Source organism: Meriones unguiculatus, chromosome 17, assembly GCF_030254825.1.
Source record: "Meriones unguiculatus strain TT.TT164.6M chromosome 17, Bangor_MerUng_6.1, whole genome shotgun sequence".
Lineage (NCBI taxonomy): Eukaryota > Metazoa > Chordata > Mammalia > Rodentia > Muridae > Meriones > Meriones unguiculatus.
In genome coordinates, this window is record NC_083364.1 from 89,494,932 (window position 1) to 89,513,643 (window position 18,712).

The 18,712-nt window shown below is 42.6% G+C and overlaps 1 protein-coding gene across 2 annotated transcripts in view; it reads left to right on the plus strand.

Moving 5' to 3' along the window:
• The first annotated feature begins 8,068 nt into the window (after positions 1-8,068).
• Usp16 (ubiquitin specific peptidase 16) overlaps positions 8,069-18,712 on the plus strand; it is a 32,425-nt gene continuing 21,781 nt past the window's right edge. Inside the window, exons 1-3 of one of the 2 annotated variants that reach the window (XM_021648002.2) lie at positions 8,069-8,221; positions 14,070-14,171; positions 17,598-17,773. In XM_021648002.2, coding sequence (XP_021503677.1) covers positions 14,111-14,171; positions 17,598-17,773 — 237 coding nt within the window. In that variant the 5' untranslated portion in view covers positions 8,069-8,221; positions 14,070-14,110. The remainder of the gene's footprint in view (positions 8,222-14,069; positions 14,172-17,597; positions 17,774-18,712) is intronic. The other variant, XM_021648003.2, reaches the window with a different exon arrangement.

The following is an 18,712-nucleotide window of genomic DNA, read 5'->3' on the forward strand; positions in this document are numbered from 1 at the left end:
GTGTGTACTACGGGGCTATCTGTGGTCACGTCTCAAGAGATGGATGCTTTTCCAGAAAAAGGGAAAATTCTGGGCCTAAAAAGTGTTTAGTAGTTGAATTTTGACTACTGTTATGGGTTCAAAAATAGCCACATACTGACCACTCGAACACCAGACTCACACTGGTGGAAGTTTATTGAAAGCTGAACAAAGTCAGGGCCATAATCTGAGCTCATGAGCCAGACTTTGACGCCAGTCTGTTTCTAAGGCAGGTTTTTATACGAAAAGCGGTAACCAGGTATAGGAAGTGGGGGGTGGGGTGGGGGAGCATTACATCATTTTGACTAGCTAAACATATTGCATCTAGGTAGCTTGACAAAGCCCTTCAAGCTGATTTGCTGGGAATTAGGGTAGGGGAGCTTTGGGGGGCTATCCACGTTTCCGGAATATAGTAAGGAACATAGGATGTTGCGTTTGTAACTCTTGACAGAGCATACATTTATCTTTAACTCAAGCAGAACATGCGTTTATCATCTATTTTATTCTAAGTAGCAAGTATTTAACTATTGAATTGTTTCCTGATCTCAAGCACCTCGGGCCTGAGAACTTGAACTTAATTTCACCTTATAATCAAAATGGAGACTTGGAGACAAAATGGCTTCTGATATGCTAAAGGGGACAACAGGTGTTAACAGAGGAGCTACAGTTATGCTAAGAACTAAGGTGGAGGGGCTATAATAGTTTAAGCAGGTTAAGCAGGTTACAACACTGCTAGAAGCAAAACTGACATAAAATCTGTTTTCTTTCCTATCTAACAAACTTTTCCTAAGTGAGAAAAAAGCTCAGGATCTCCAAGACAAGGCAAACTTTACTCTTGATCGAAAGGGAGCTCTTAGAAGAAGGAACACACAGACAGGAAGTGCATTTGGTTTTTTGTTGTTGTTGGCTGGTTAATGAGATTTTATCAAGGTTTATCAAGGGTTTCTCTGTGTTACCCTTGCTCTCCTGGAACTTGCTCTGTAGATAAGACTGGCCTTGAATTCTTCCTCTGCCTCCCATACTCCCCACCACACCCCAGATTTAGTAATGTCTGAATACGTTTTGCATTGTCCCTAGTGAAAAGATGTAACTGCTATCTAGTATGAAATGCTGTTTCACTCCCTGCAAAGCAGGGCAGATTTTCCTATGGCAAAAGTTATGTAAGACCTGGGGTCTCACAGCTCAGCTCAGGAGTTTTAAGATCACGCCCTTCCCAGAAACTCCCCCAGACCAAGACTCATTGGTTTATCAACCATTGCACAATGGGGTCACCCCTGCCGGTCAGCAAAGAGTGGCACTGGGAGACAAAGGCCTTTAGGTTTTTAAAAGAAAAATTGCGGAAAATTTAAAGTTGCAGTTTTGGCAATTTAGGATTGGATGAGCAAAGTAAGATAATTGGTTAGTCTTAGGTGCTCAAGCTTGGCCAGTCCTGCCAAGTGTGGATGCAGCTGCAATTTAAGGTGGGGGTGGTTAGCTCATCCTTGAAGATTGGGGGCTTCAGACTTTTGGCTGGAGGTCAAAAGCTACTCAAAGTCTGGGTTGGTTGCTAAGAAACACTATCTTGAAGGCAAGGGTCTGGTCCTTCTTTTTGCTAAGTGAAGGTCATTGCTTGCTTGCCTTTTTTCTATCTGTCCTCATAGATAGGGTCACATTTTTCCATTCTCTGGAAAGGTACTAAGAGGCTTTAGCTTAACCTGAACCTAAAACTCAAAACTATAGGCTTTAGAAGACATACAGGTTACAAAGTTAGTCTAACCCTTTCAGTTACTGTTCTCAAATGATATGGTGATGGAGCCTGGCTCCATCTTAGCTTAAAATCCATCTTATACTAAAGACAAACTAAGCTCATTCTGTTTGTGATTGAATTTCTGTTTCTCAATGATTGAGATGCCTCACCTGTAACCTTAACTACAAGTGGTTCTATACTGTTGGTTTCTGGAAATGGCAACCATGTCTTTGTTTCAAAACTACCCTGCAACCCTACCTGTATTTCAAAAGGTTATTTGGACTACGTGTTATTTGGACCATCTTGTTATGACCTTTTGTTATGACCACCTTGTAACCGTGTCTTTGTTTCAGGAGGTTGCTATGACTAATTTGTTATGCTTATGTTCTGCTTCTGTAACTCCCCTCCCCCATTTGCCTGCAAATCCCCCATTTGGAAACTCTCTACCCCTGAGCTATAAAAACCTTGCCTTCCTCAGTCTAATCCCAACCTCTCTCGAACCCCATTTTAGTGGGAGGCAGTTTGTGTACACGAATAAAAAAGCTTGCTGTGATTATTTGCTTGCTGTGATTAATTTGTGCATGAAGATTTGGCTTGGTGGTCTTTCCCCTCCTGTTTTTTGGGATTAACAGATGTTAAAAAAAAAAAAAAAAAAAAAAAAAAAAACCTGATCTAAAGGGGTGTGGAGATATGGCTCTTTTAAAGGACCTGAGTTCAATTTCCAATACCCACATGCCAGCTCACAACTGTCTGTAATGCCAATTGCAAGGGATCTGACCTTCACACTAATGCACCTAAAATAAAATTAAACAAATTATTAAAAAAAAAAAAAACTGATCTAAAAAAAAAAAAAAGATGTAGGTGTTAGGTCCAAAGGAAACTCCAATTCTTCAAACTCCAAAAGGCAGAAATGAGCTTGTTATACCCAGTTCGCGAGCCCCCAAAAGATATCCAGGAATCGACTCCGTTGCAAAACACATGAGGGTCTTTTTATTGAAAAATTACAAGCTGCAGCTTGGGCTACACAGCCCCACCGCCGAAGCGGTGGGAGCTGAGCGCGCCGCCCCAAGTTAGTTGGGTGATTTATAAGATTCTGGTCCCTCCCAGCATGCCCAAGGCAGGGGCAGTTCCTGCCTGGCAAGCATCTATTGATCAAAATGCTACATTTTGAATTGATTGGCTATAGGAAGGTCCCCAGACCATAATGACCTGGTGTCCCTCCCTAGGGGAATGGGCCAGTTTCCTAGCAACTGTTATCTTTAGTAGATGGGGAAAGAATGCAGTAAGGCCGTCCTTCCCCTCAGGGCATTACTAGACTTCTCCACCCACATAGTTTAGGCCTTAATCTGCTAATTTTTAATCTTTTTGGTCTCTCAAGCTCAATTTGGGCTATTTCTTGTGGTTAAATAAAAGCCACATTCCTCAGGAACTTGTTAAGCTATTTCTCTACTACCAAAAGGAGTTCATTTTCCTTACCCTAGGCAGAAGGGACCTATAGCTACCTGTGATGCTTATTAGCATGTCAAAGCTCATGCTGGCCACCAGGCTCCCTCAGTATCACAAGTACCTGTTACATTTCCTAGGCCCCAGCTACTCATTTTCCTTATAACCCTGCTATTCTTGGATATTCTAATTCTGTGTGTGTGTGCTCCTGCTTATCTCAGTTTTCCTTACTCTCTATCCCTTCCTATTGCCCCCTCACTCAAAGATATCCCTGGCCATTCCCAATTTGCTGTCCATTTTCAGTCTTTCTCTTTTCTGCACTCTTCCAGATGCCTCTGGCTGTTCCCTCTCTTGTATTTACAATTAAAAATCTTCCCCTTTTGCCAGTAGTCCCAGGGAGGCAGAGGCAGGTGGATCTCAGAGTTTGAGGCCAGCCTGAAAGAATCAGACTAACTTTGTAACCTATGTTTCTTTTAATTGCCTTATAACTTATATTTGCAAGTTTTAGGCCCATGTTAATTAAAGCCTCTTAGTGGTTCTCCAGAGAGCCAGGGAATGTAAAAGTTCCTGACATTAGCCATTTGTGAGGGCAGAGATAAGGAAGAGAACAAGCAGAGATCTCTACTAAATGGAGAGAAAATCACCGGCTGGCCACCAGTGAGATGGGCTTTGTTTGGAAACTGGGCCAAATGGCCCCAATCCTTCTCCTGACCTTTGATCCAAAGCCTGTAACCCCCACTCCTCAGAACAGACATGGGATGAGTTAGTCACTCTCCCATCTTTAACTGTGGATGGCAGAAAATTCCAAACTGACTTGAAGATCAGATATTTATGACAGGGCTGACTGGACCTAAGGGTGACCAGAACTAACCAATTAGTTTAAAAGTTAAACATCTCATCCAATTCTAAATTGCCAAGATAGCAACCCCAGGAGATTCCCACCTTGTGTCTTTTAAAAACCTAAGGTCTTTGTCTCCCTGTGCCACTCCTAGCTGACCAGCAGGGTGACCCCACTGTGCAGTGGTCAAGAGGAACCTCTTGCGTTTTTGCATCAATGGATAATTAGTATCCTGAGTTCTCTTCATACCTTCTTATATTTAGGCTCTTGCTGGGCCTAACAAGCCTGGGCTACAAAGTAAGTCCAGGAGAGCCAAGGCTACACAGGGAAACCCTGTCTTGAGAAACCAAAACCAAATCAAAATAAAACTTCCCCTTTGTGTGGAGCCATAGAATAGCTGTTTGACTCTTGCCTGCTTGGAATCTATGATGCACATTGTGCCTCGCATGGTACAGTGATTTTCCATCCCTGAACCACAGGTGCTGCTTTGGGCTTTGTAGAGGTTTGCTCAGCCCTTTAGATTTGGCAAGGTATAGTATGAGAACTTTCCTCCCTCTTTGAGAATTTCCTTGAGAATGTCCTGCTTTGCGATTTTCACTGAAACTAGTTCCTCCCCCCAATTGCCCATTCTTACTGTTTATAAGCTGTTATCTAAAGAACAATAAACTAAGACCTGATCAGAATTTTGTCTTGTCTCCATTCTTCATGTCTCTTGTCCCATCCCATTCTCACCTCCTCTCTTAGGGTCTCGTTTGACTGACCTGTGGGACAGGTCACCCCTTAACCATAGCATAGAGCAGTCATGTCATCAGTTTATATACTAGAAACCATCATGAATATTTCATCATACCAGCTTTGTCACAGCTTATGAAAAATAAATTGCAAAATAAGAACAGGTCTCTCAAAATACAAGAGCATGTACAACACTAGACTTTAATGTTTGTTTCTTTTGAGCTAAAAATGAAATGTCTATTTTTTTTTTTCAATGCAGTTTATTCAGGAACCTTGAACAATCATCTGACCCTGGGGAAAGCCAGCCCACAGCTTAAATAGCCTCTGGGTAGCCAACCCCAGCGTGCCATGTGGACAATGCAGATAGGTCCACATACATGGAAGCAAGCCAGATCCTCAGCCTTTGCCAAATGTGGAATTGTTCCTGACAGAGAGCACTCACCATCGGGAAGGTGGAAGGCGGATACCAGCTCCATCTTTAAGGCACGGACAAAAAGGGGCAACTGCAGAGAGCTGCGTAATGCCGTGCCTTAAAGATGGAGCTGGTATCCGTTACGCAGCTCTCTGCAGTTGCCCCTTTTTGTTTTAGACGCATCAGGCAAGAGTAGAGGTCTGATCTCTGATATTAGAGATAAATTGGGACTTTGTACTGATGTTCATTTAGGTGTCATCCACCCAAAGAGCATCAGACCCGTCCGATACCTTTTTCTCAGAGGCGGGACCTGGGGCATCAACCCCCATGCAATCAGACATGCTCTTCTCTGGGTCGAAAGCGGCTGACCCTGAGTGCAGTGCTTAGCCTCACATCCTGAGCGTAACATTTTAGCTTTTTATGGTATCCAACCATGCTTGGGGAGACTGTCCTGCTTCAATGGCTGTAAAGGCCTGAATGGTCATGGCTGCATTACGCTGGAAATGTCTATCTTAAATTTATATTTGCTTTGTTTTGATGACTGCACACATCTGTGTTATTCATATGCTATTATGGTCACTCCAGAAAATTCCAACATTTTCCTTCTTAGTTCCTACACTTCTCCAAGAGGTACTTACTACTGCTCCCCAGACACACATTTTGTGTGCTCTAGAACTTAAGATGGTTCAAATCAAACAGCAAGTGTCTTTGTTTTCAGTATATTTTAATTTATATCTCTATTAATGTTGATATTTCCTTCAGGATAGTTTACATTTACTTAATTTTTGAGTGTGTATGTGCATAGCATGTATGTGTTCCATGGCCTGGGTGTGGAAGACTTGTTTCTCTATTTATTTTTTGTTGTTACTGTTTTTGTCATCATCTTCCCCCAGGCAGGATTTCTCTGCCTAACAGGTCTGGCTCTCCGGGACTCATTCTGTACATAGACCAGGCTGGCCTCAAACTCACAGAGTTCTCTGCCTCCTGAATGCTGGGATTAAAGACTGTCTTTCTCCTTAGCTTTAAACTCAGGTCACCTGGTGTCAGAGCAAGCTCTGCAGCCCTCTGAGCCATCTCAGGGCCCCAACATTATACTGTAATGATGCATCAATGTTGGCTTGCTTAGTAGTGTTCTGGTGATAAAACAATCTTTTCCTCCTATTTTGTTTTTAAGTGGTGCTGTAGATCCAATCCAGGACCTGGTGCATGCTGACCAGGTGCTCTCCCACTCAGCCACAACCCTAGTCATTTTCTATTTTTTGTTTCCAATATTATGGCTACATGATTTTTCTTACACAGCACTTTTTTTCTAATGAATACATTTCCTCAATACTTAAAGCACTTAGTATGCTCTAGACACTTCTAGATATTAGAATTATAGACAAATATGTATGTCCTCCATATATGTGTGCATGTAGACACATACATCTGTATATGTCCTCCATTCATACATGGAAACATGCAAGTAAATGTCTCAAAATGATGGTTAAGTGGCAGAGATGTCAAATAAGATGAGAGTGCCTCAGCGACCATGTTAGTTGGGCTGCTTAGCTTGTATCTGTGAGCATGGTAAGGCACCAACCACAGAAAATTAAGGGACAGAACAAGGCAAAGGAAGCAGGCAAATACAATGATGGGGAAAGAGGGGAGAGAGGGACTTGTCATTGGGTCTTAAAAGTACTGAGCTTTAAATTCTCTTCCCCTGCCTGGGTACGGTGGGCACGCCTTTAATCCTGGTAGTCAGGAGCATTAAGGCTGGCTGTGCCCTGATAGTTCTCAGCCAGCCTGTTTTACATACTTAGTTCCAAGTCAGCCATGCTACACAGTAAGATCTTGTCTCAAAATAAGTGAGTAAAAGAAAACCCACAATATTTTATCACCAGTAAAGAACAAAAAGGTTAGGGTTCCCCTCCCCCCAAAAAAAATTAAGTATGCATTACACTGGCCAATTTGATCACTTATTTCACAACTGTTTTGAATATTTAATTTATAATCGGTTAGTTGTCAGGAAGTCCATGTACCCAGAAACAAGCTTAAGATGGATTATAGAAGGATTTCTAGTGCTTAAATAAAAGCCGGCATTCTTCAGGAACTTGAAGTTTTCCCTCCCCAAAAAGACTCATGTCCCTTGCCTCTCTCTGGCAGAAGGGGCATATGATTCTCCATTGACATACACTTGTGGTTGTCCATCAAAGTCCATGGTGGCCTCCAGGCTCCCTCAATCCCCATTCACAAGTACCTGTTACACTGTTCAAAGCACCCACACTAGCCTCCTGGCCCTTCACATCCTGGATTCTTTCTTGCACTGGACTCTCCAGATGCCTTTGAATATTTTCTATCCCTATTCACAACGGAGCAGCAGTTTCAATGGTTTCTTTACTGAGACCCCTCACATACGCAATTAACTGTTCTTTTATTGTGCTGCTTACCTCTGCCTGTTCTGCTACTGACATCCATATGTAATTTTTTCTGTGATTACGGTGTCTATTGAGATCGTTTAATTCCTGTTACAAAAAGCTTGGCAGAAAGTGTGTACTTACTGTTTTCCATCAACCAACTGTAAATGTTCAAGAGTTTACACATTAACACTTTCCTTTAACTCCTGTCAGTTTTGGCAGGGTCAACAAGGTGAACGTCAAGGTTGGAAGAATGATTATTCACTTCTATAAGTGGATAGGGCAGAATTAGGGAAAAATGAGAGCAATTTATAAATGTCTCTCTGCAGTTGGCCATACTGCAGAAAGAACGTAGTTAAGAGAGGTGACTTGAAATCCAGGACATTTCAAGCTTAGACCACCGCCTGACAACCACTCTCCAGGAGGTTTGAATAACTCCACAGGTGACGCTGGAGCCTTGAAAGTTGGCCGAACGCGCACGCGCAGTCCCAGGCGTCGGGGACGCCAGCCTCGGCCGGGCCATTTCCCACAATGCCGCGTCCCGGAAGGGTAACTGGTTCGGCGGCGTCGCTCGCTAGTCGTCACCAGGAGGAAGCGGAGCTGGCGGCCGGCTCCGGGCCCGTCGCGGGAGGCAGTTATGGGCTCCGTCGTTCCGGGTGAGTGAGTACTGGCCGCTGCCGCCGCGGCCTCGCCGGCTGGGAGTGCTGACAGCCCCGGGGGGCGGCCGGGAACCGGGAGCCCCGGGCCGGGGGACGTGGCGCGGAGCTGTTGGGTGGGGGGCCGGCTGGCGTCCGGAAGGTGGCCGGGTGGCTGGCGTGCGAGCTCCGGGGAGCTCCCGCTGGCACCATGTGGTTTGTAAGCGCGGCTGGCTCAGTCATCCCTGGGTGACAGTCTATCCCAAACTTGAAAGCCAGGTTTTAGACCTGCAGACGGGTTTTCCACACGCCGGTGGAAGAGGTCTTCCTCGCTTAGGCAGAGGAAGACCGGGTGGGCAGGAAAGGAAAGCAGTCGGCTTAATAAAAAAGATGACAACATATGCGAGCAATAGTTGGTCGAGCCAGTAGTTGGCCGGTTCTTACCTAAAAACTCTGAAAATGCCTGGCAGAGTATTAATGCTTTATGGCACCCTTTCCCACGACTCATCAGTTGTCTTCACAGCTGTCAGAATTTTATTGTAGCTTCTTTCAGTAGCAAAGACTGACTTCTCAGGTCCACTGCTTGCCCTCATTAAAAATTTGTCTTTCAAGTTTTCCTTTGCCGTCTCAAAGGAAACTGCAGTACTTAAACCAGATTTTCTAGTGCCGTCTTCACAGCTGCAGGCTTTTGATTAAATTATTTGCTGCCTTTTTAATTGTCACCTGAAGTTTTGCCCTTTCGTCTGTCTGTCTGGTACTATTTATCACCTGTCTGTCTGTCTATCTGGTACTGTTCTTGGTTTTTCAAGACAGGGTTTCTCTGTGTAGTCTTGGCTGGCCTGAACTACCTTTGTAGACCAGGCTGTCCTCTAACGCACAGAGATCCACCTCCTTTTGCTTCGCCAAGGGGCTGGGACTAAACGTGTGAGCCACTACGTCCAGATTCTGGTACTTTTTTGTTTTTTCGAAACAGGGTTTCTCTGTGTATACTTGGCTGTCCTGTACTTGCATTGTAGGCCAGGCTGGCCTCGAACTCACATAGATCCTCCTCCCTCTGCCTCCCTGAGTACTGGGATCACCACACCTGAAGCCAGCACACCTGAAGCCACCACACCTGAAGCCACAACACCTGGCTTCTGGAACTATTCTTATTTGTTTTGTATTCTTATCTGTCTATCTATCTATCTATCTATCTATCTATCTATCTATCTATCTATCTCTATGTCTGGAACTTGTCTTATCTGTTTTGAGACAGTTTCCACTGATCGATCGATCTATCTATCTATCTATCTATCTATCTCTATGTCTGGAACTTGTCTTATCTGTTTTGAGACAGTTTCCACTCTATAACTCTTACTGGCCTGTAACTTTCTAACTGATTTGCCATCAGAGTTTTTCTTGAGGACCTACTGTGTACTTACAGTAGGCAACATAGACGGTCTGCCCAGAACCAGTTCTTCTAAAATTTCAGATTACATAGAGCAAAAATAGCATGTTCAGATTATGGATTTGAAAGGCAATTTGCTGCAGTAGAGAGACAGGTAAAGGAGAGTGCATCATTCTTTCTTCTTCTATCGTTTTCAAGACAAGGTCTCTCTGTGTAACCTTGGCTGTCCTGGAACTCCCTCTGTAGACCAGGCTGGCCATGAACTCAGAGATCTGCTTGCCTCTGCCTTCTGGTTGCTGGGAAAGGCTGGGAATAAAGCGGTGCTCTACCACCGCTCTGCTATGGCATGTTTTCTTAAAGCTTCATTGAAGCCCAGTGAGTTGGAGGGCAGCCTGGACTACACAGAAAACCTTGAAAAACAAAAACAAACAAACAATTAAATTAAAAAGTATGGTAGTTTAAATAGATTTGGCCTCTATAGACTGTGTTTGAATACTTGGCCCACAGGGAGTGCCAGGATTAGGTGTGGCCTTCTTGGAGGAACTGTGTCACTATGGGGGTGTGTTTTGAGGTTTCCTATGTTCATGCTCCACCCAGTGTGGAATGAGAGCCTCTTCTAGGGTGCCTTCAGATCAAGATGTAGAATTATCAGCTCCTGCTCCACCACCATATCTGCCTGCATTTCCCCATGTTTCTTGCCATGATGATAATGGATTGACTAAACCTCTGAATCAGCCTGCCCCTAGTAAATATTTTCCTTTATAGAGTTGCCTTGGTTTTGGGGTCTCTTCACAACAATGAAACCCTGACTAAGACAGAAGTTGGTACCAAGGACTGGGGTATTGCTGTGATAGACGTGGGTTTTGGGTTTGGGTTGGTGGTGGTTGCTGTTGTTTTTCTGTTTTGTTTTGTTTTTTAGGAATGTGGATTTGAGGTGTTTGGATCAGAAAAGCAGCGGTATGCTTTGTGTGGGCCTTCATGGGCCATACTAGTAGAAACGTGGTACTGGCATGATTTGAACTTTGGGGACCTAGCTCAAGAAATTTCAGAATTTTAGTAATTGCCTAGAGTTCGTTCTTGGAGAAAATGTTTTGGTGAAGAATGTGGCTGCTTTTTGCCCTTGTTCGAAGACTCTGTGATAGGTCTCCAATGATGAAATGAGCCAGTTCAAGCCAAATTAAAGTATAAAAGCAAGCTTATTGGGGGCATCCCTCAGGTAGGTTTACCAGTCCCAAGGAACAGGGCCAGGGAAGTCACCCTTGCAGACAGGGAGAGAGAAGAGGGGCAAGAAGAAAGAATGTGCTCACAGAGAGAGAGAGTGGGTAATAGGGAAGAGGGAGAGAGAGAGAGAACACCAAAATGTCGGGATTATATAGTGAAGAGCCTCTGGGGGAAAGGAAGCTCAGCTCCTGGGCTAGAAATTTCAGGGTAGAGGATGGGGAATGCCAGCCATGCCCTGTAACAGGTAGGGACTGAGGGATGCTGGGAGAACTTAAAGGCAAAGTCCACTTTGGTATGTTAAATAGGCACCTCAAAGGCTTGTCCCAGGTCTGAATCCCAACATCCCAGCCTTTTGGTGATAGTCATGACTACTTCCTGCTGACATTGGGGATTCATTATTGGAGATCCAAAAGCTGGAATGTGGCTAGGTTCAGGAAGAGCATGTTGCTGTTCAAGGTCTACAGGTCCATCTGGGGAGATGGGTGTGAAGGCCCAATTGAAGCAGTTTGTGAGGCTGGACCAGAGCACCTGTGGGTAGCCACTTTGGAGCTGTCCTGGATACAGGTTTAGAGGAAACACCTGGCCTTGGCAGAATACTGGAACAGATATAAGTGTTACAGGCAGAAAGTAAAGTTAGACCCTCAAACACTTTTTTAGATCCTTATAACTTAAGCTTTCACATCCTCAGGCCTTACATAAACTTTTACACTTTTTTGTATACAATTATTGATGAGACACAGGTGGTTGATTACTGGGAGCAGTCACTGTAAAGTGAGTATCTTTAGATAAAGGAAATAGTAAAAAGTTACTTTCATTAGTCTAATCTTCAAACCCATTAGAGACCTGAGGAAAATAAATTGTAATGTAAATAGCCTATGTCTCAATTAAAATGGCAGAGACTAGTCCATAGTCCACTACCTAGACAGAGAAGTTAATTAACTATTATAAAAAAAAAACTGTAGCTTAATATAGATTATGGTGCTGGCAGCCCCTTAGTTAACATGGCAGTGAAGCCATATTTCTTTCCTATAACAGAAATGGCTGCCAGCCATATGCCTGCCCATAATCAGTATGGCTGTTAAACATGACTTCACCTTCTTTATCCTATGGTTAGGATGGTGACCAGATACATGTTTATATCCCAGAATGGAATCATACCACATGGTTTAACATGATCTAAGCACAGAATTTCAGTTACTAACCCTGAGTTGTGAATTTTAAATTAATCTTTTGTTATAAGTTTAAAACCAAATGTTGCAGATTACATGGTTTTTAAAGAGCATACTATAAATCCTTATATAAGTGTTAAGAGCATAATCTTTGTGTGTGTGAGAGAGCAGAGTACAAAGAAATCAGTGATAAAAGAGTGGAGAAGTAGAACTTTAAGTGTAGAGCACAGCAAGTATAGATATATTTGGGAATCATTTGTCCAAGTAAATTTGGAAATTAGGGGTGTCAATTTATAATAAAATGAGTCCATGAAGGAACAGAGGGTGTTTAGCTTAGTACAGGCCAGCTGCGGGTAACCAGGAGGTAGAAAGAGCATATGGCCCACGTGGGTGAGCTGAGAGCCAGAGCTATGTGGAGGACAGAACTGGCTAAAGAATAGAACTCTAGAATTTGTAATTGAATTCACACAGACAGATAATCTGTATACCTTAGGAGGGTCAGATCAGCAGTTTGGCAGGAAAAGATATGTTGTAGTGAAGGAGGGTGTGGGATGAGAGCTCAGTCCCCCTCCCCCCAAAAAAACTGGATGTAGAGAGTTTAGACTGAAGTTGTCTGTGCAAGGTCTTAGACAAACCCGGTTTGGATAAATTTGCTGCAAACACCCTACGGTGTCTGAAAATCGAGGCTTAACCCCGGAGGAGGAGTCCATTTTCTCAGCCTTTGCTGAAAACCCAAAGACTCAGGGCAGCATCCCTCTCTGAGGGTCCCACTCAGGGGTGGGGTGGCTTCAAGTCAATGTTTATCTTTGAATCTGAAAACTCCCCATGGAACAAAGACTGTCTTTGTTCCAGAACGGACATTCTAGCCGTGGTGCAGCCAGGGACCCAGAATATATACCAGGTACTCTCATAGGCAGTGGCTGGGAACAGATTGCTCACCTAGTCTAAAGTCAAAAGTCGGTCATGTCAGGTGGAGAGAAACATAGGGGAAAGGAGTGCTGTCCTGTCCTCCCTTCTCCCCAATCCTCCATCTCTCTAGTCCCTTAAATGATATGCAAGCACCCAGGTCAACTGGGGACTCAACGCCTCTCAGTCTTGGCGCCAGACTATAGGTATTTTTCTGTGATGAAATGAGCCAATTCAAATTAAAGTATAAAGGCAGGTTTATTGGGGTCAGCTTTTGGCAGGTCCACTGGTCCTGGGAATGAATCCAGGGAAGTAGCCAGGCAGATAGGGAGACAGAAAAGGTGAGGAGGAAGAAAAAGTATGGACAGGCAGAGAGAGAGATTGAGAAAGCTGACTGAGGCTGGATTATATAGTGAAGCCCTGGAGAGAAGGAACCTCAGCCCCTGGGCTAGAAGGTTCAGGGTAGAGGGCTGGGTATGCCAGCCATGCCCTGTAACAGGTAAGGACTGAAGGATGCTGGGAGAACCTAGAGGCTTTGGTATGTTAAATAGGCACCTCAGCTCCCTATCCCTGGTCTGAATCCCAGTAGTCTGCCTGGGGTGGGTTTTGATTAATTGCATTGACAAAGGAAATCTCAAAAAAGCCTAGACTCTGTCCTGTGGTTCACTCTTATGAAGAACTTTAAGTATAGCAATCTTAGAAAGGAAAAATACAAACCGAGCATGGTGGCATATGCTTGTGATCCCAGCATCCAGGTGGATCTCTGAGTCCAAGGCCAGCCTGGTCTACAGAGCAAGCCCAAGACTGCCAAAGCTACACAGAGAAACCCTGTAAGAAAGAGAGAGAGAGAAGGAAAAAAGGAAAAATACAAAATACAGGGTTCAAGGATTAAAGGGGCATGAGGAAGTAGAATGGAGCTAAATCCTGTGTTCAAGTATATTAAGTAGAATTAATGGAGTGGTGACCTCGAGCAAGATACACCCAATAATTCAGTCGCTTTGTGTAGGAGGATAGTTCAAGGCCAGTGGTGTTTTGAGTTGTAAAGTGCAATGGACATGCAAAGCTTTGAATGTGGCTTTGTTGAATTTTTATTTTCTAAATTATATAAATCATTTATTTCTTTCATATTTTGTTTTTTTGTTTGTTTGTTTGTTTTTGGTCAAGCCAAGTTTATCTTGTTTTCTAGATGGTAATTTTGTGTCAGTGAGAAATCCATAAAGTGCCAACATGGGAAAGAAACGAACAAAAGGGAAAAGTGTTCCAGTTAAGGCTTCCTCTGAATCTACAGGTATATTTTACCAATTGTTATTAAATCCTGTTACTATACTAAATGAATAATTCCTGGTAAATTTATTTCTATGCGTACCAGTGCTTTTTCTTGTATGTATTCCTGCACTATGTGCATGCAGTGCCTCTCAGGGGCCAGAAGAGGGCATTATATCCCCTCTATTTGGAGTTACAGATGGTTATGAGCCACCACCTAGGCACTGGGACTTGAACCTATCTGGAAGAGCAGTCAGTGCTCTTAACTGCTGAACCATCTCTCCAGTCCCCTAAATGATATGCAAGCAGTGTATGTGTAATCAGGGGTTTACTATTTATTTTTATTATCTGTACGGTTGTTTTGCCTGCATGTGTGTCTGTGCACCATGTGTGTGCAATGCTTGTGGAGGCCGGAAGAGGGCATCCCAGCCTCTGGAATTGTAGATAGTGGTGCTTGTTGGCTGCCATGTGGGTGTTGGGGTTGGAACCACAGGTCCTTTGGAAGAGCAACAGGTGCTCTGAAACACTGAGCTGTTTTTCCAAACCTATTTATTTATTTATTTTTTCTAATAATTTGTTTTTATTTTATGTGTATTGGTATTTTACATGCATGTGTCTATATGAGGGTGTCAGATTCCCCGGAACTGGAGTCACAGACAATTATGAACTGCTTTGTCCGTGCTGGAAATTGAATCAAGCTCCTTTTGAAGTATAGCGAGTACCCCTATATATTTATTTTATTTTTTATAAGTTTTAGTTTTATGTGTATAAGTCTTCTGACTGTAAGTATGCAGTATGTAGCATGTCTGGGCAGAGCCTGTGGAGGCTAAAAGAGAAAATTGGAGCCACTGAAACTGGAATTAGTGAACATGGTTGTGGCTGAACCTTATCTCCAGTGCTTTTAAGACAGGGTTTCTCTATCTCTGGCTGGCCTTGAATTTACAGAAGTCAGCCTGCATTTGCCTCCTAAGTGCTAAGATTAAGGCATGCACAACCACACGCAGCCTAGATTTTATTATTGTATGTGTGTGAAGTATATGTGTGTTGAGGGGAAGTAGTGCCTGATGCAATAGTGTGAATGTGGAGGTCAGAGGACAACTTTCAGGAGTAATTTCTCTCCAGCCAGTGTGGATTTTTGGGATCAACCTTAGGTCATCAGTCTGGCCCTATTGTAATATTTGTCTATGTGTCATTTGTCTTCTACATTCATCTTTTTAAATTGTTTTATGTGTAATGGGCATTTTGCCAACATGTGTTTTTTTTTGTTTTTTTTTTTTTTTAAACCACATGTCTGCTTGGTTTATTGGGAGGCTAGAAGAGAGCTTTGGATTTCCTGGAATTGGATTTACACACAGTTGTGAGATGTTCTGTGGGTGCTGGGTTCTCTGCAAGTTACTTCACTGTTGCTGAGCCATCTCTCCAGCCTTACATTCACATTGATACCTTATTGATATAAAGGATCATGACTGCATATGCTAAATATCATGTTTTCAGAATGATGTTTAATTTATGTAGTGAGGAGTTGAATACCTGTTAGTGTTAGGCATTGAAACATTTGCTCTACTGTTATAAATGTAGAAATCTTTTTACCTTTTAGTGTGGTCAGTGGAACAATAATGGTCCTGATAGCACAACAAAATGCTTGTTTTCCTGAACCTTTACTGGACAGTAGCAATTGTAAAACTCTTTGCTCATTTGATGTTTTAAAGGATAGTTCTTTCCCCCTCCCTTGTAATCTGATTCTTTACTGGGATGTAGTGGTTTTTCTGCATGACCTTATTTATGTTAACTTCTTAATTCCTGTTCATTGGACAAGAAGCCAGTTGTGCGATTTGATTAGTTTCTAAGACTAGTTTCCATCAAACAACTCAAATTCATCAGAATGTCTCCAATACCCTTTAATTACTTTTCCCCAGTCTGATTTCCAGTTGCAATTCTGGCTGTCATTTTTTGTACATTATATGACTTCATCATTTAAGGAGATAGCATACATTTTTACACACTTTTATATGGTAATTGGTCTTTTGGATTTGCTCTATCTATCATATATCTATTTATTTATTTGAGACAGGGCCTCTCTCTCTCTCTATATATATATATTTTTAATTTATTTTTTTTTCTGGCTTGGAATCCCATGTGTAGACTAGGGTGGCCTGAACCTACCAGAAATCTTACTTGCCTATGCCTCCTAAATGCTGGGATGAAAAGGTGTGTACCACCAACCTGGGTGCCTTTCACTATTTGAGGACATGGTTTTCAGTATGAGTTTTGAAGTAAAATAAGACTTGACTCCAAATTCTGGCATAGTCATTCAGTAGTTACTTGCTTTTATATACTAATTTTTGTTTTCTCATTTGTCATTAGAAATAATAGTATCTTCCTTCTAGGTAATTATAAGGATTAAATGAGATGAATGCATATACAACAAGTTATAGGATGTATTTAATCAATAGCGAAGACTTGATTACTGCAAATATCTTTCAGTACTTCACTTTATCTCTTGAACTTTTTGTGTCATTAGATTTTTTTCTAAGGGATAGTCAATTTGAGAAATTCTTATTCATCGTCTTAGTTTCTGTTCCTGGTGGCATGTGAACTGCTTAAGAAAGAAGAGGAGTGACTTGGTCACTTTTAGGTTTTCTGGGCCAGCATCATGTCAGGCCTGTAGTAGGTGTGTTACTGAATGAGTGAAGAACCTCTTTCCTGTCCTTCAGAGATCAAAAAAAGACATACTACTAAAGTCTTTACTTTAATGAAAATACCCAGGTAAAAATAAATGAGTTTGTAGATATGATTATATTTAAAATATAAAAATAAAATTTCTGTCCTTGAAAGATGGCTCACAAAGTTAAGAGTGTTTGCTGTGCAGTCATAAGTCCTGGAGTTTGGTTTGCAGTACCCACATAGCCCAGGTTTTCCACAAATGCTCTAAGGGATCAGCACTCTCCTGGTCTCTGGGCTTGCTCTGCATGCACACACCCCCGTATGCATTCACACACTTACACAGAAATAAAAATAAATCTTAAAAAAAATGAATTTCATATTTGTGAAAACTCTTTCTCAGAAGAGTTTGGGTATAGCTTAGTGGTAGTGTTAGTCCAGCGTGTGAGGCCACAGTCTTTCCCTGGTACCACAAAGAGAAAAAGGAAATCAGAAAGTGATGCTCATCCTACTGACTGTGGTTGTGCACTTGGACCAGTATTTCTGAGGGCAGAGAGGGATGTTTTTGAGGGCATAGAGATCAGTTGACAGAGCCCTACCCTGCCACAACCACACACAGGCATCCTTCTTAAACAGTCTTGTAATTTCAAATGTTAGACAGAATGATGAGTGTTCTGATAGTCTGAAAGCTCATTAGTAAATTTAATGTTGAAATTTGGATACATTTCAATATTTGCAGTAAAAATCGAAATTTAATCTTATGTTGCTTTTCTTTTTCTTTTGTCAATAGAACCAATGTGCAGACACCTTAGAAAAGGGCTGGAACAAGGCAATTTGAAGAAAGCTTTAGTGAATGTGGAATGGAATATCTGCCAAGACTGTAAGACTGACAGTAAAGCAAAAGATAAACCTGAGGGAGAGGCAGAAGACCCTTCAGTTTGGCTGTGTCTTAAATGTGGCCACCAGGTATGCTTAGACTTTAATAAGTATGAGACTTTAGGAAGCTCTGAGTTTGCTTTGGTAGGTCTTGTGTAAAAACAGTTTGGCTGGCTAATGTCAGCGCTCTGTCTATCTGATTCTGAGACTAAAACCTTTTTGTTTGTTGGTGTTTTGGGAGGGTTCCCTAAGGTACCATGGTTGTAACAGTGAGGGAGTAGTAATAGGCAGAGGGCAGAGGAGGATGAAGAAACAGTTGCAACAGAGCGCTAGTGAATCGCAGACTGACTCTGGTGCTTGGGATGTGTCCTGAATAGAGGAAAGCTAGACCTTTGTGCCTGTGCAGAACAGGCCTTGCTCCTGGAGAGAAGTTGTAACCTTTAGCAAGGCAGCTAGCTCCCTTTCACTGAGGATAATTCTGGGGATGGTTGGATTGGGTTCCTGTCTTTATCAAGTTGTATTTCAGTCAGCTGGAGGAATGAGTACCTTGGTCTTGGAATCTGACTGGAGCATCTCATTGTCTACTATATATCATCAGCCCCCTGATATGGTCAAAGTACTAAATAAAGCTCAGGCCCTTGGTCACCATTAGTTGGTGGCATGTTTATTTTATCTGTCTGTCTGTCTGTCTTCTTTCTATTTTGAGACAGGGACTCAATATATAGCTCTTGCTCACTATACAGATCAGACTTGGCCTTGAACGCACAGAGATCTGCCAGCCTCAGCCTCTTCAGTGCTGGGATTAATGTTACCTTGCCCAACTGGAGGGCAAGTCTATGTTAGGAAACTAGACTCCTAGTCAGTCTTACCATGAAACTACAAGATAAGACAGACAGCCAATTTTTGCTCCATTTAAAAAAAAAGATTTATTTATTTGTTGTTTTTTATTTATACAGTATTTTACCTGCATGTGAGCCATCAGGCCAGAAGAGGGCACCAGATCTCATTATAGATGGTGGTGAGCCACCA